The sequence below is a fragment of the Clupea harengus genome, chromosome 22, assembly GCF_900700415.2.
Source record: "Clupea harengus chromosome 22, Ch_v2.0.2, whole genome shotgun sequence".
NCBI lineage: Eukaryota > Metazoa > Chordata > Actinopteri > Clupeiformes > Clupeidae > Clupea > Clupea harengus.
In genome coordinates, this window is record NC_045173.1 from 4,993,729 (window position 1) to 5,009,361 (window position 15,633).

A 15,633-nucleotide genomic window follows, 5' to 3' on the forward strand; every position below is an offset into this window, starting at 1 on the left:
GCGCTGCATAGTGGAGACACGTGGCGTAATTGAAACCCATTTGTGTGGGTCTCGTCCTTTCATCTTTCTGCATCATTTCAGCATTTCCATCAATGAAATTCTTAATACTGTTGGCTGGAATTTCTTTCATTTTTTACTTCTGAAATTATTATCGGAAGTTGCATATTCACAGGTCATGCAGAACTGGCGCTATGACGACAGGAAGAGACTAACGGTAGTGAGCTGGGAGTTGATCTGATGGGGAAGCTGAGCAGTCAGAATTCACTTAGTGCGGACTGATGCCATTTTATAGCCTACGTTTGTTAACTGTTACTAAACGTAGGTTAGCAAGTCTGTCAAATTACAAAACAATATAGCATGTTTCGAAAAAGGAAGGATTTATCCAAGACCCCCTCAGTGTCCAAGAAGGGTAACACAGGAAATCCTGGACTTCACAGCCCCTCTGTAAGTCCTTGGTGAAATAACTGTTAACGTTATGGAAACTTACTTTACTAGCTAGCATATAGTAAACGTTACCTAGCCAGCTAACGTAAGTTATTGCTTGCATATATGATGGATTGCTGCCGTGACTTTGATACGTTAGTAATGGTCTGTTAAATTACCACATAAAGCCGACAGACCCTGTCATTTCTCAGCTTCAAAAGGATTTGTTTTCCTGTGTTAATTTTACGCAAAAATGTTTACATTTGTTCTTTCCCCATGTGTTCCTCCTGAATGCTAGTTACGGTGGCTTAGGTTTTGGCACACTCAGACAGTTAAACGTGGGCTAGCTTGCTGGCTAATTAACATGCTGCGAGATTCAACAAGTCAACTGTTGGACGGGCTCTGGGCTATGGCTAAAACTTAAATATAAAACTATTTAACGTTAGATGCTGATAATGTAAAGTCGTATCAATGTCCACATTTTGTACCTTTCTAGGTGGTCATAAAAAAGACAGCAATGTAAAGTTAGTGAAGACATTTCTTATCAGCTCGCCAAAAGTAATGTGCCGTTAACGCGTTCTGTGTTGTAATCGATGGGTTAGCTAAAAATGACAGGTGGCCTCGTCGGCCTCTGGTTAAGCAGTGTCGAGTCTCCCAACATTATTAAACAATACAGTGGTTGGCTAATATATCAGAGTCACTATACAGGTTATTCTAATCATTTAAAAGAGATAAAGAAGAGATATGGGCTTTATATCAACAGCCTCCCTTGAGCTGTTGTTCAGCAAAAGGAGAATGTAATTCTGCATTGCAAGTCACAGGGGAAATAACTGCCAGTGGCTTGTAAGGTTAGAATACATTTCATTACATCAATGGAAAAGTGTTTTATTTAGGACAATTAGCTCCCAGCCTTGGTTTAATTGTCCATTATATAGTTTATGTTGTAAAAGAAAGTTATTTTTAGTACATTTTGTAATTTTAAAGAGGCGTGATTAGGGCTGTAGTGGCATTACGATTGTATATATTGCAATACTGTAAGCAAGGCGATATATTGCGTGTACAAAAATATTGGAGGTGTGCTCTTACAGAACTTCCTGTCCCCTGTTCTAGTGGATGAGTCAAATGGCTGAAGATAGATTACTCTAGCAGTTGGGGATTTAAACACAATACAAAATGAACCAATGTCTGACACAATTCTTTGCATGTAAACAATTAATAAAAAATGGATACAGTGTTTTTGAGAATTGATACACTATCACAAAACATAATATCGCGATACTCAAGTGTGTCGATATTTTCTAACAACCCTAGGTGTGATAAACACAGCATTCCCCAATATTGCTATGTATTCTGCTTGTTTTGTTTTCTGGCTAACTAACAAACATCTACATGTCATCCTGCACTGCATGAACTCTCCCAGCACTAACCACCCATCCGTTCACCATCTCTCTCTCTCTAGCCCTTTTTAAATACGGATCCCATTATATTGACATTCAGAAAACCCTTCGTTAAGCCACCTTTACTCGTTTTCACTGAACCAAACCTAGGTGGCATAATGGCACCATAGTAAGTGCTTCTAGATAGCATTCCAGCGTTCCGGAATCAGAGTTGTGGCGTTTACCAAAGCATCTAGCTTGACCTATAATGCCACGTTCAAGACCACTCGGAACTTGCAAATTTCCAACTCAGAAAATTACACTACAACTCCACTTGAAGTCAGAGCTCCCACTCAGAAACTCTGAGAAAAAAATATCCCAGGCTTCAGTGAGGTGTGTCATTTAATCAATTTCACATTGTTATAAATATGGCAATGAACCTAAAAGAGCCTAACAGAGACTTTTAAAAAGTGTTAGAAGATGAATGAATGAGGCAATCAATCAATATGAACAAGATAATAAAATAATTATTGATACTCAGCAGATAGAAGGAAAATCTGATGAGTCATCACCACATTATTGTGTTTACATTTGGCTCGAACACATTAAAATCGGAGCTGGGAAATATCGTGTCGGACGTTCCAAGTTACGTGTTTGAAATCCGTCATAACATCCCCTTCGGAAATAAACTAGCCTACCTGTCACTTTCAAAAACAATGACGGTTGAACTTGGTGTCAGTGGCTCTTGCAAGCTGTGCACATTTTTAGTAATGTTCAGACTCAAGCAAAGTTGGTTTGCATCATGTACATCATGTTAAACCTTATCTTGTTGGATTTGTGTGTTCTGACAACACAGTAGTCTTGCTTCATTTTGGTTAGCTGCAAGGCTGCGTCAAACCCCTATCCCGTTATACTGGCTCTCCCTTTTACACAGACGTTGAACTGGCCCTGTGACTACCTCTGCTGCCAACAATGACCGCCCCATTCTGTGTTCGTACCTTTTATACAGAATGGCACGGTAGAATAAAAGCTCAACATTCCCGCCTTGAACAGTCTGTATAAAAAGCCCACCTCTGTTTCTCTCTCTCTCTTTCTCTTTCTCTTCCTCTTCCACACTCATTTTATTAGCTGTCCGCTCTGCAGGAGCAGTCAAACAGAGATGGAGTGGATGGTCTTCCGGCTGTGGCAGGGGTTCTGGACACAGTCTCCATGTCGTGCCCAGGCACCCCGTCTATCCTGCACAGCAAGCTAGTGAGCTGCCCATCCCCGGTGGCCACCCTGAGGCGGCCCACGGCCCTGAGCAGGCATGCCAGTGCTGCAGGCTTCCCCATGCAGACCGCCGGTGCCTGGGGCTTCAGTAAAGGGCACAGCCGTGGGGTGGCCCACAGCCCCACAACGGAGACCTCGGAGGGGGCTGCCATCGAGGTCGAGGACATTCCGCCCTTACTGCGCGATGTAGCACGCTTCGCTGAGGCTGTGGAGAAGCTGAAGGATGTGGTGCTTGGGGAAGGTGGGTGTGATCATCTCATTGACGGGTCTACAGGTCAGGTCTCCAGTTTTTCCTTTGTAAGTAGGGAAGATGGATAGCTTTCGTGGAGAAAGAAGACAGTGCCGCTGTGATGCAACATAAGTGTAGACTTGTTATCTTGAATACTGTACAGTCGGTTCAAGTAGTACATATAGAATAAACAACTTAAAGGTCACACACAGCCGGCACTCTGTTATTCTGTGTTTTCATAGCTATGTAACAACAATGAATGTAAAGGAAATGTAGTGTGAAAGGCCTATCAAAATTGTTCTCCACTTATACAAGTTTCACCCTGATATTTAAATGGCGGGGGGCCTGTTGGAGTTTTGTCCGGGGAAGCCTCATCAAATACTTGTCCACAGCCTAGCACTTCATTTGAACATGTGTACAACAACCTTTGTCTGTCTGCCTCGCTTAGTCTGTATCATTGTAGAGAATGGCCATTTACACATTCTGAGGTTTCCTTTCATTTTTTTTCTTTGTGTTTCTATGGCAACTAAGAGGAAGGAAGAGAATATGTGCGTCAGATGTTTTCTCTGCTGCCTTTAGTAGAGATTGCTCTATCGCCCTCCCTCTCTGTCTCTCTTGCACTCTTTGTCATCATATTTGACCAGGGTAAAGAGTGCAGTGTTTGTGTGTTTGTGTGTGTACATGTGTGTGTGTGTGTGTGTGTGTGTGTGTGCATGTTCATGTGTCCCAACTTGTAGCACCTCCCTGACCTCACTCAAACAAACCAAACCAAAACTGCCTGTAAATATTGGAATGTATTTTTTTTCTAAATATATCTCAGTTTGGCAAATATGAGCATTCCATTAGAATGACTAAAAAACAGTCATATAAGTCAGGTATTTCGAAATTAAAGTTGAGTATACTGCATAAAGTGCATAAAAAAAAACACCAGTACTGAGAAATGCGGCTATAAAATGTAAGTGCATAAATGTAAGTGAAAATGGGTTGTTATAATAACCTAAAATGTATGTCATTTTTAGGTGTTTCCTTTGAATACATGAGTGGACATAAATAAGATGAAGGAAAGGGATGGCAGGATTAAGGTTTTTCAGAACTGACTAATTCGGAAAACGCTTATATTCTTCAGTCTTATTGGTATACCTCATGTCTTGAGAAAGCTGCCTTGAGACATGGGTTGTCTGGTAATCGCTGGCCCAGTCTGTATGTAGTCTTATCTGGAGAGCACACACCTCTCAGAGTGCTGCTTCTACACACACACACACACACACACACACACACACACACACACACACACACTGACACACACACACACACACACACACACAGCTTGAAGCAGCAGAAAGTGAGAGTCAAGATGGACATTGAGGATGTGTTGAACTGACCCACCATTGACATTCCCTCCTGGCAGGGCAAGGAACCAAAGAAATCAGTTATTGCAGTGTAGGTTGGTCAGGGCGACTGCACTTCCTGTCAGCACAACTATTTTCATCACACACTCTTCCTGTTTACATTCTTCAAGCAGCAGTGGCTGTTGGGTGGCCAGCCTGATAAGGGTGGGAGAGCTGTCCACGTTTGGAGCTTTCCAGGGTGTGCAGCACCACTACAGACAGCCAGTGTCAGAAGACTTTTCCCCGGGAGTCTTCGATATCTCTCAGATAAAACCGGGCCAAGACTGCAGGGGCCAACCCATGACCCGTATATTGTGTTTCTTAGAAGAGCCTCCGGTGGCCTAAAAATACATTGGCCACAAACATGGCATGACAACACAGCAGCACCTGAAGGCATAGCAGTTCATACATGTGGTATTAAACAGTCCTCGCCCCTATTCTCTTGTTTGTACATTGTCCACCGTGGGGCTTGGGCTGTTGGTCCAGTGGGCTCAAGGCACACTGTCCTCTGACCTGAAGAACTGCGTTCGTGTCGGATGTTCAAGTGTCAGTCTGTATACTATGATGCAAAAGTTGAAGTGCTCTCATTCAAACTATGAGTTGAGGACTTGGTGTGTAGGTTGTTGGCCTTTTAGCTCTCCGTCAGCGTGGGTACTTAATTCATTTCCAGTGACGCATAACTGAGTACTGACTTGTGTGTCTGTGTATTATTGTTTGTGTGTGTTTGAGTAATTATTTGAGTAATGAGTGTGTGGGTGTGTTTGGATTTCGAACAACAAGAACAACTGTCCCACCAAATACTCTAGCTTTTTGCTTTGCCTGAAAGCTTGCAGGTGTGTTGAGTTAATCAGATAGTATAGCAACATGAAACTTTAGTTAGCCCTGTGTGTGTGTCTGTGAGTAGGGGATTTTGTTTGTCTGTGAGTAGGGGTTTGTGTGTTGAATGCTTGATTATCTCTGCATGGTTTGTTGTTTAGCCATGTAAGACCTCATGATGAATACATTTTAAGTTTGCTTTAAAATGCACTCACTCAAATAACCCCGCTCTCCCTGCAGATAAGGACGAGTCAAGGCGTGAGTTGGCACATGAGTGCCTAGGTGAGGTGTTGCGTGTTCTGCGCCAGGTCATCGGTACCTACCCACTGCTCAACACTGTGGAGACCCTCACAGCAGCTGGGACACTCATCTCCAAGGTCAAAGGTCAGTTTTAGGACACATGCTCCTTCTACGATTCATGAGAGGAGTGTCATTCAGATGGAGGATTTATTTTTTACAGTAAACTAGTGATCTTACTAGTGAACTAGTGACCCTAACCCTAGATTTATCATAGGGCGTAACAAGCACTCGCATTTGTATTGAATTGAGGGAAAATAGACACTTTCATTCTTAGCATTCTGTTAGATTTACCCTATCCACCCACTCTGGCACTGTGAAGCCAAAGCATCTTTTATCATGGCATGTTGCTTCAATGGCTTTTCCTTGATCAATGGCTTTCAATAAAGGTGTCTGCTACATGTGGGTTAAAAGGCTACCATCTAGTTCATCATACATTGCTGTCAATTAGCAGTTTCTTTTGTCCTAATGATGTTGTTAACATGAGGTATTGTTGACATACTGATTGTCTGTTTTCTGCTCAGGGTTCCACTATGAGGCCAGCAACGAAGCAGAGAAGAAGGACTTTGAAAAGGCCATCGAGACCATCGCGGTTGCCTTCAGCAGCAAGTGAGTCATGTTGCGACTTGTCTCTATTCTGTCCTTGTGGTCTCCCTTTTAAAATAGTAAATCATGGTGTAGTTCACTCAGTCTGTCTCTTTGTTACTATTCTTTGCTGTACCCTTCTATTTTATATTCTTCAGTCATGAACCTGTGAAATAGATAGCTAGGTTCAGTCTGTATGAAGTATGTGACATTGAGTGTGTGTACATTGAGAAAGAGAGAAAGAAGGGTGAGAGGAAAGTAGGGTCTGTAGGAAAGGTGTTACATTTGACTCTGCTCTTAGTGCTGCATTGGCTTCTTCTTGTGTCTCTTGTATCTCTGTCTCATCATCGCTTCTTCCTCAACATTCTCAATATTTGCCTTCCCAATCTGCATGGGCTTTCCTGAAGGTTGCTGTGAGGGCCCATTTACTGGTGAAGCAATATTTGAATACGTCTTTCCTCTCTCTCTTCCTTCCTCTATCCTCCTGGCCTCTCTCTCTCTCGTTCTCTCTCTCTCTCTCTCTCTCCGTCTTTCAGTGTATCTGAGTTGCTGATGGGGGAGGTGGATAGCAGCACCCTCCTCTCTCTACCTCCTGCAGATAAGAGCAGGGTGAGTCTGTCTGTCTGTCTGTCTGTCTGTCTGTCTCTATCAATGTGTGAGTGTGTGCGTGTATGCGAGTGAGAGTGTGCATGCATGTATGCACGCGTAGCGGATGTTGTTGGGGCTGCTTCCTGCCTGGTGTCGTTATCTTCTCATGTTCTTTTGACGTGCTCCTCACGCACACCCAGAAGAAGTCTCCCAACCGCTCAGCCTGTGGTGACTCACAGCTCACACCCAGGCCCACATGACTCAAGTCTCCAACACCCCTGTGGAGGTGGCTATTGTCAAATATTGTGTAAGTGTAAGACATATGACAAGTTTACTGTAGACACAGAAGCCACCCCCGGAGGCATACTGTGCCTCCAGCTCTCACGAATGCAGAAGTCCCCATTTCCCCTTGTTTTCCATGAAGAGGGATGTCACATCGCTGAGCATTGATACACTGGAACAAAAGGCTTTGTGAAATGCTCTAACGCAAGAACTACTGTCATGATCTTTATTCAATTCAATTCAATTCAATTCAATTCAATTCAATTCAATTTGATTTATATAGCGCCAAAACAATACAATTGTCTCAAGGCACTTTATCTTTATGCATAAATGTCTGTAGCTATCCATAGCCATCCACTTCACACTGCTCTCACAGAATGTTTTTTGAGCTGCAAATCACTTCACTCTAATGCAAGGTTTCCTAATCACCATGTCTGAAGTCAGAATCTGTGTGTGTATGTGTCTGTGTGTTAGAGAGGGAGAGAGAGACTGCCTGTCGTGGTTGGGAAGTGGGTGGGGTGACCTGGGAGGACCATGTTGTGGTGCTATGGGCCCTCTGACCTCTCACCTCTGACCCCTCACTCTTGCCCTCTGTGTGCCCAGTCAATGGAGAACCTGTATGGGGGATTTCCTGGCCAGGGGTCGGACATGCCGAGAAATGACCAGCAGGAGTGCTGTGAGTGTTTTCAGCTGGTGAACGCTTCTGTCACTGTGTGCGTGTATCAATGACATGGCATGCCTCATTGTCTGCTGTTGCAGAAATCATTTCTGTGATGTTTTTGCTCTTCAGTGGTGAACAGCACCAAAAAGCCTGTTGAGTATATTTGTCTGTGTGTGTGTGTGTGTCTGTGTCTGTGTCTGTCTGTCTGTGTGCGTCTGCGTGTCGTGTGTGTGTCTGCGTGTCGTCTGTGTGTGTGTGTGTGTGTGTGTGTGTCTGCGTGTGTGTGTCTGCGTGTGTTAGTAATGAGTGCAGAGCAGGTGGATGTACTGCTGCAGCGGAGTGAGGGGGGGGTAGACTCGGCCCTCTCCTACGCTAAGAGCATCGCTAAGTACCTGAAGGATGTTATCAGCTATGTGGACAAGAGAATCACACACGGTGAGTGGATTTCCACAGCAAACATCTATGCTTTTCCTGGAGGGGTCTCGACTCTTTGGGTTGACATGTACACTCAATACACTGTTACATTCCAGAACGTGAACAGATTTTGAGTTCATATACAGACATGTTCTCATTAGTCTGTTCAAATTCCCCTCTCCTAGAACTGGACTTTGCCAGGAAGATGCATAGTCTCTACCATACCTGCAGGGATAGTCTCACAAAAGTAAGCGGTTGAGAGGCCCACTGAAGCTGCAGAACCAGTCTTTAAAGGTAAATCCAGCGGTGGTCCCTGCTGGTGTAGTTGTGTTTAATCATGTGCCTCTCCTCCACCAGCCCCACATGCCACTCTTCTCCATCTACTCTTTGGCTCTGGAGCAGGACCTGGAGCAGAGCAATGGAGTACAGCAGGCCACTGGCAGCATGCACACACAGACCTTCATACAGGTACACACACACACACACACACACACACACACACATGCAGACCTACATATACATACATGCACATTTATACAGCTGCATGCACACACACACACACTGACACACACATGCATATTCACCCTACATGCAAACAGCCCAAACAGGGACATACATTTGTACAGCAACACACACGAAAGCAAACAAAAATGAATACTGACACACTTTCTCTATGTCAGCCTCTGTTGCAGCGCAAGCAGGAACATGAGAAGAAACGTAGAGAGATTAAAGAACAATGGCAGAGGGCCAAGAGGAAGCTGGTATGTGTGTCTGTGTGTGTACATGGTGCCATGTTAGGAACACGCCGAACCTTATTTGTTCATCCCTCACTGATCAGCCATTGTCTGTACGTGCCGTGAATTACTGAAATTTGATGTTGTAAAAAATGTAGACTGTGTGTGTGTGTGTTTATAGGCGATCTGCATTTACATATGTGTTTGTTTACTTTCATGTGTTTCATGTCTGGATGCAGGGCTATGCTTATAGAGTACAACAATCTGTGTGTGTGTGTGTGTGTGTGTGTGTGTGTGTGTGTGTGTGTGTGTGTGTGTGTGTGTGTGTGTGTGTGTGTGTGTGTGTGTGTGTGTGTGTGTGTGTGTGTGTGTGTGTGTGTGTGTGTGGGGGTGTGTGTGTTACGGTGTGTGTTTATGTGCTGCCTAGGTGGAGGCTGAGAACAACCTGCGCAAGGCCAAGCAGGCCTATGTGGCGCGCTGTGAGGAGTATGACAAGGCGCGCAGCGTGGCCAACAAGGTGGAGGAGGAGCAGAGTGGCTCCGCCACCAAAGCCCTCGAAAAGAAGAGACGATTAGAGGAGGAAGCACGCAACAAGGTCAGTTGACCCAAGAGGAAGTGACTCACCAGGTGGAAGTTGTCTCAACCTCTGCTTTTGGGTATTATTGTAACACGTGCTGGCGTGTAGTGCCTCTACAGCAGAGAGAGAGAGAGAAAAAGAGGAATGTAAAAAAAAGAATGAAATGATCTTGGTATGCTGTTGAAATCACTATTGTTTGGGGGGGCATTAATATCAAGTTTTTCTTGTTTGTATGTGTATGTCTACCCTTTGTCTACACCTAGTGTAGCCAGTGAGTCATAATAGCACAGAGAAAGAATGACTGTCTGAGATGCTTGAGCACAGTTTACAGGAAATTGAGCAGTTTACAAGAAATGTTCCTGCTATGTTAGTAGGGATGCACCGATACAAGCATTGGGTATTGGGCTGATACTGTGCTCATATACTCTTACTCATAAAAATTCTCCGATACCACTTCATGGCAGCTTTACGTTAAACTCAAGGTTTAGGTCCGGAGGTATTCTGTCAGTTTTTGCAGCCCTATCAGACTTGCGTACTGGAAACAGTTGGGTAGGAGAAATTCATTGAACACCAGCATAGGCAAATTATTAAGTCCTCGTATCGGTACTCGGTATCAGCAGGTACACGAATGTAAGTACTCACACTAGGTTGGCCATTCCCGGTAAATGCTGAGGTAAGCGAGATGCCGAGAAAACAACCCACTCATCCATCAGTGTGATTGCTAAAGGTTCTACCCACTCATCCATCAGTGTGATTGCTAAAGGTTTACTGGTTGACAAAAATATTCCTTGCTTCAGGCTGTTCTGTATTCCTCTTAGTTATGAGCTGGTCCTACTGCCAATGGCATCATTGTGAGTCATATGGATATGGATGTACCTATGGATGTACAAATCAGTTGTGGTCATGTGATGTTTTGATTCTGGTGTTGAGTAGGGTGCAGTCACAGGGATGGCCATTCCAGGTAAATGCTAAAAAAAAATGTTAAGAGGGATGGCACTTCAGCGTGATTGCTACAGGTTAACAGGTTGACGCAAATAGTTCCTTGCTTCAGGCTAGGGACATGTGAGTATATATTGAGAGGGTGTGTGTATGAGTGTCACTACCGTCCATGTCTTTAAAAAGAAGACACATTGGTGAGCAGCTCTGTTGGACTTTGGTGTGCGGATCTAAACAAAAGATTCCATTGTCTTTGGATAGAGTGGCAGAGTATTCTAACTGTAAGTATATTCCTGGCAGTACAGCAGTACACTGGATGGTGTTCTGGTGTGGACATGTAGAAAATGTAGCTATGGGGCCGGTGTGTAGAACACCAATGAGTATTTTGAGCCATTTAATATTGTATTGAGTTCATCAGGTCATCAGCTTGCTGTATGTGTGTGTGTGTGTGTGTGTGCTCAGGCTGAGGAGGCGGAGGCCACATACCGTACGTGCATCGCTGACGCCAGCACACACCAGCAGGAGCTGGAAGACGTGAAGGTGAACGTGCTGCGGCAGATCCAGGACCTCATCAAACAGACCGACCAGACTCTGCGCACTGTGAGTCCCCAGAGCAACACAAAGGCTCACTCTTTCTCACATCCATCCAGTGTTAGTTCTCCCTAGGGATGCAAAGGTACAGTGGGCCCACCGTGTGTATCAGGGTTTTAAGGCCACGGTAACGGTACGGTTTCCTTATCTTTATATTTAAGGAAAAAATGATCAAATTCATAAACAGTGAACTATTTATTTTGCGTGGTTTCTATCTCTGCTACATTGAGGCAGCTTTTAATTGCACTGGAGGTCCAACTCAGTGCAATAAGCTAGACGGGGTGTCTGTGTCAATATGTTTTTCATTTTCGTATTGGTTTTCAATGTTTCATAGAATTTTGCTTGGAATGTGTGTGAATGTGGTCTGTTTTTTCCATCAGGTGACACAATTCTGAGTCAAAAAACCGTAGCCTTTAAATATTCCCACTGCTTTCGTTATTTCTGCTAAGGAGCTTATGTTTTCGGCGCAGTTTGTTCGTTTTTCTGTCTGTAAACCGGATTAGGCAGGAATACTACTAGCTCGATTTCCATGGAATTTGGAGGAAAGTGTAGCATGGCCCAAGGAATAACCCATTACTCACGACTCACGAGGCGGCTCCACGAATTTAGTTTCACTTTCACTCACGTTGAGACATGCAGCATTAGGCCTAGGCAGAGGTATGCTCTGTAGTTTTTTTTTTGTTGCCTTATTTGTGTGTGAACATAGCCTTAGCATCTCTGATCTCTGTACCTCACTGGGATCTGAATATCCAAAGACCAAAGTATCCATGTCATTTATTAGCCTTTTTCTTTTTCCCATCTCACCCTCCCTTCAGTGCACTATTTACTACTACCAGATCATGCACATGCAGACAGCCGCATTGCCAGTGCATTACCAGACCCTGTGTGAGAGCTGCAAGCTGTACGACCCCGGCCAGCAGTACGCGGCCCACGTGAAGAACCTGACCCTCAGCCAGGAGCCGCCCACCACCTACGAGTTTGAGCCCTACTCCGCCGCCAGCCAGTGAGTCCAGGAACACCTGTTCACACCGCAGCCCCGACACCTAGCACTGAACACCTGTCCACACCGCAGCCCTGACACCTAGCACTGAACACCTGTTCACACCGCAGCCCTGACACCTAGCACTGAACACCTGTCCACACCGCAGCCCTGACACCTAGCACTGAAATCACCATAACCAGGCCACATTTCTACAGTGCCAGTGGGATCGGTAGTTAGGTTTTTAGCCAATTTATTTCATGTGAAGATTCTGGCATTGTCATTGGTTTGAGAAGTGGTACATATGTAACTAGATGGATATAAAATCCATTAATGACAATGATCTTGTCTGTCCATGTCAGTGGTTCATGAATGATTGTTAATGAAGTAATAGACGAGGCTCTCAGTATTCAGCCTATTGGTTATCACCTGAACCACACACAACACATTTTCCTGATCTTCTTACTGAAGGCGAATAGATTCTGGTCAAATTGAGATGTTTTCTTCCCTCAGAAGTTCAACACGGGTTCGAAGCAACAGCAGTTCTGACTATACCCCAACTCCAGGGGAAATGGGATCTGGAGATATGGGCAAACAGAGGAGAGGTGAGGTGGACCGTGACACATACAGCCTGCCTCAGTCATTTATCTTTACATGCACTAGTATTGCCCCAGTAAAATAATAGTGAGATAAAACTCACTTTTTATAAATTAATAATGGCTATGTTATTTATTGGTATATTATAATATTAGTTACTGTGATTAATATAGAAAGAGAAGGACTTTATCGTGATGTTTCTCCTACACTAGGCCGAGACCACCAATCCCATAAGTCCTGGCCCTCTACACTGAGTGACACAGACAGTGTGGGTGGGGGCAGTGGCCTGGGATCCCCCACCACCAGCACAGGTACTATCCCATAATACGCAGCAGCACTATTAAGGGCTCTTTGTCAGTTATATATACTTCACGCTGATTTCATTTTTCTAAATGGTTGTTTTAAATTGCTATTGTTTTTTTTTTATATTTCCAGGTGACATCACTAAAGCCCAAAGACCTGTTTCTGCGGGAACCCTGTCATCCAACGAAGATCCCGATGAGGGGGATGGAAATGTGACCTCTTACGGACAAAGTGAGTTCTGCCCCGAACACTATTTGTTATCTTCATTATATATATTCATTATTGGGAGTCATCGACTGTGTGACATATTCATAATCAAAAGAACTGTGGAATGCAGATACAGCAGAAAGGCACACAGGTTTAACTCCTATGGAAGCATCCGTACCAGATACCTATCACTGCTGATACCTGGAGTCATGCCTTTCCCTGTAGAGCACAGTGCATATAATCCATTTCCTCTTATTGACATTGTCCACTCCTGCATGTTGGTGGTGTGTTGACATGTACACATGCAGCCCAATGGAATGATCTGCCAGGCCATTTCTGCCGGCGAGTGTTTAAGAGAGCAAGGCAACATAATCACACAGCCCTGGCGTGCAATATGCTCTGTGCGTTCTTAGGCATGAACGGGATGGAACCGGAGATTGCCGTCCCCACTGGACCTTTCCGGAACGTAGGGCTCTCCAAGGCAGCAAAGACACATCGGCTGCGCAAGCTGCGGACTCCGTCCAAGTGCAGAGAGTGCGACAGCTACGTGTACTTCCAGGGAGCGGAGTGTGAGGAGGTGGGTCACTGCTGACAGCAAAACTGTCAGATCCAACATGGCTGCTGTTGTCTCTCTCTCTGTTTGTATACAGATTTGTGACACCGCACTTGTAGCTGAAGGAATTGTATGCATTTTAAGGAAAGACTACAAGAAAAGCATTTATATTTTCTTCAGAAGTGCCTGTTTTGTTTAGGGTCTCATTCATGAATATTGTAGATACTGATTGGCTTTCTCTTGCACATGTTGGACTATTACTCTTAACTAGATTGTCCAGGAGTGTCCACTTGTGGGGTGTTCTTGACTTAAAGATGTAGTCAGTGATGATAGTTCTTCACATCTCCTCACTTTTTGCCAGCTATCAATCCATGACATGGTCCAGGCTCTATAAGGACAATAACATGCCTGTGTATCATATGCCCAGGCTCTATAAGGACAAGAACATGCCTGTGTATCATATGCCCAGGCTCTATAAGGACAAGAACATGCCTGTGTATCATATGCCCAGGCTCTATAAGGACAAGAACATGCCTGTGTATCATATGCCCAGGCTCTATAAGGACAAGAACATGCCTGTGTATCATATGCCCAGGCTCTATAAGGACAAGAACATGCCTGTGTATCATATGCCCAGGCTCTATAAGGACAAGAACATGCCTGTGTATCATATGCCCAGGCTCTATAAGGACAAGAACATGCCTGTGTATCATATGCCCAGGCTCTATAAGGACAAGAACATGCCTGTGTATCATGTGTCAATGTGGCATGTGTCAGTCAATCTAAAAGAAGCTGTGGGAAAGTGATTTTAGAGACAAGAGAGTTTTGAGTATCTGTAGCTGCTCAATAGCATTTATGGGTCACAACACTGCAGTTCTGTATTCAAGGCCTAATGACTTGTTTAGAAGCAATCCAGTGACTTGTTAGTACATTTTATGCCAGTAACAGAATTATGGGATGATTGAACACATGTGTCCCAGAGATCTGATTTGGCTACTATCCGCCTTTGTGTTTGAGAGACAGCTGTAAACAATAATGACCAATAGTGATAGATAATGAATTTCAATGTTGATGAAGCGGTTGTCTGACATGCCAGTGTTGTGGTCTGTAGTGCTTCCTGGCCTGCCATAAGAAGTGCCTGGAGTCCCTGGCCATCCAGTGTGGTCACAAGAAGCTGCAGGGCCGTCTCCAGCTGTTTGGCCGTGACTTCTCCAGCGTGCTCCAGGGCAGTTCGGATGGCATTCCTTTCATCATCAAGAAGTGCATCCAAGAGATCGAGAAGAGGGCACTGAAGATGAAGGTGAGCCATGTAGTAATCAGACCCTCCAGGAAGTTGCGATGTTGCGATCGCACCAATTCACGCGAATTCAGCGTTTCCCCGCGAATTCAGCGCGACGTTGCAATTTTAAAACATCACCGCAACTTTCCCGCAAATTTGACAAATCATTGTCATCTCCCACAACTTTCTCCCTCCCCCGGCTACACCAAGGGCGGAAATTCTGCCCTGCGGACACCGTGCAGACACTAGCAGAGTTCTAATCCGTTGTAAACAATGAGAATGGCTACACCAGAGGTGGAAACGGAACGCAGCCCATGTCCTCCGATAATTCAGAAATAGATCTAGCTTCAATTTTTATCATTTTCTGCAAGGTGTGCATGGCCCTTTCTACATAGAGTCTGGTAATACATCTATGAAATGTAATGAAAATTATATATTTTGCTGTGAATAATAAAGGAAGCAATGAATCCGATTATTTCCCAAACCCTCTAGAGCTGTTGCCATGGAGATTTAACGTTACGTTCTGCTGATAAGGTAGCAGCCAGTGTT

General features: G+C 44.4%; 1 protein-coding gene across 1 annotated transcript in view; it reads left to right on the plus strand.

Moving 5' to 3' along the window:
- The first annotated feature begins 18 nt into the window (after nt 1-18).
- LOC105903910 (rho GTPase-activating protein 45) overlaps nt 19-15,633 on the plus strand; it is a 16,495-nt gene continuing 880 nt past the window's right edge. The window contains exons 1-18 of the mRNA XM_031560317.2: nt 19-444; nt 2,943-3,309; nt 5,742-5,885; nt 6,323-6,407; nt 6,920-6,992; nt 7,857-7,929; nt 8,215-8,349; nt 8,514-8,575; nt 8,686-8,796; nt 9,009-9,089; nt 9,490-9,657; nt 11,038-11,175; nt 11,982-12,169; nt 12,659-12,750; nt 12,955-13,053; nt 13,178-13,276; nt 13,666-13,829; nt 14,917-15,117. Of these exons, the coding sequence (XP_031416177.1) occupies nt 358-444; nt 2,943-3,309; nt 5,742-5,885; nt 6,323-6,407; nt 6,920-6,992; nt 7,857-7,929; nt 8,215-8,349; nt 8,514-8,575; nt 8,686-8,796; nt 9,009-9,089; nt 9,490-9,657; nt 11,038-11,175; nt 11,982-12,169; nt 12,659-12,750; nt 12,955-13,053; nt 13,178-13,276; nt 13,666-13,829; nt 14,917-15,117 (2,367 nt within the window). The 5' untranslated portion in view covers nt 19-357. The remainder of the gene's footprint in view (nt 445-2,942; nt 3,310-5,741; nt 5,886-6,322; nt 6,408-6,919; nt 6,993-7,856; nt 7,930-8,214; nt 8,350-8,513; nt 8,576-8,685; nt 8,797-9,008; nt 9,090-9,489; nt 9,658-11,037; nt 11,176-11,981; nt 12,170-12,658; nt 12,751-12,954; nt 13,054-13,177; nt 13,277-13,665; nt 13,830-14,916; nt 15,118-15,633) is intronic.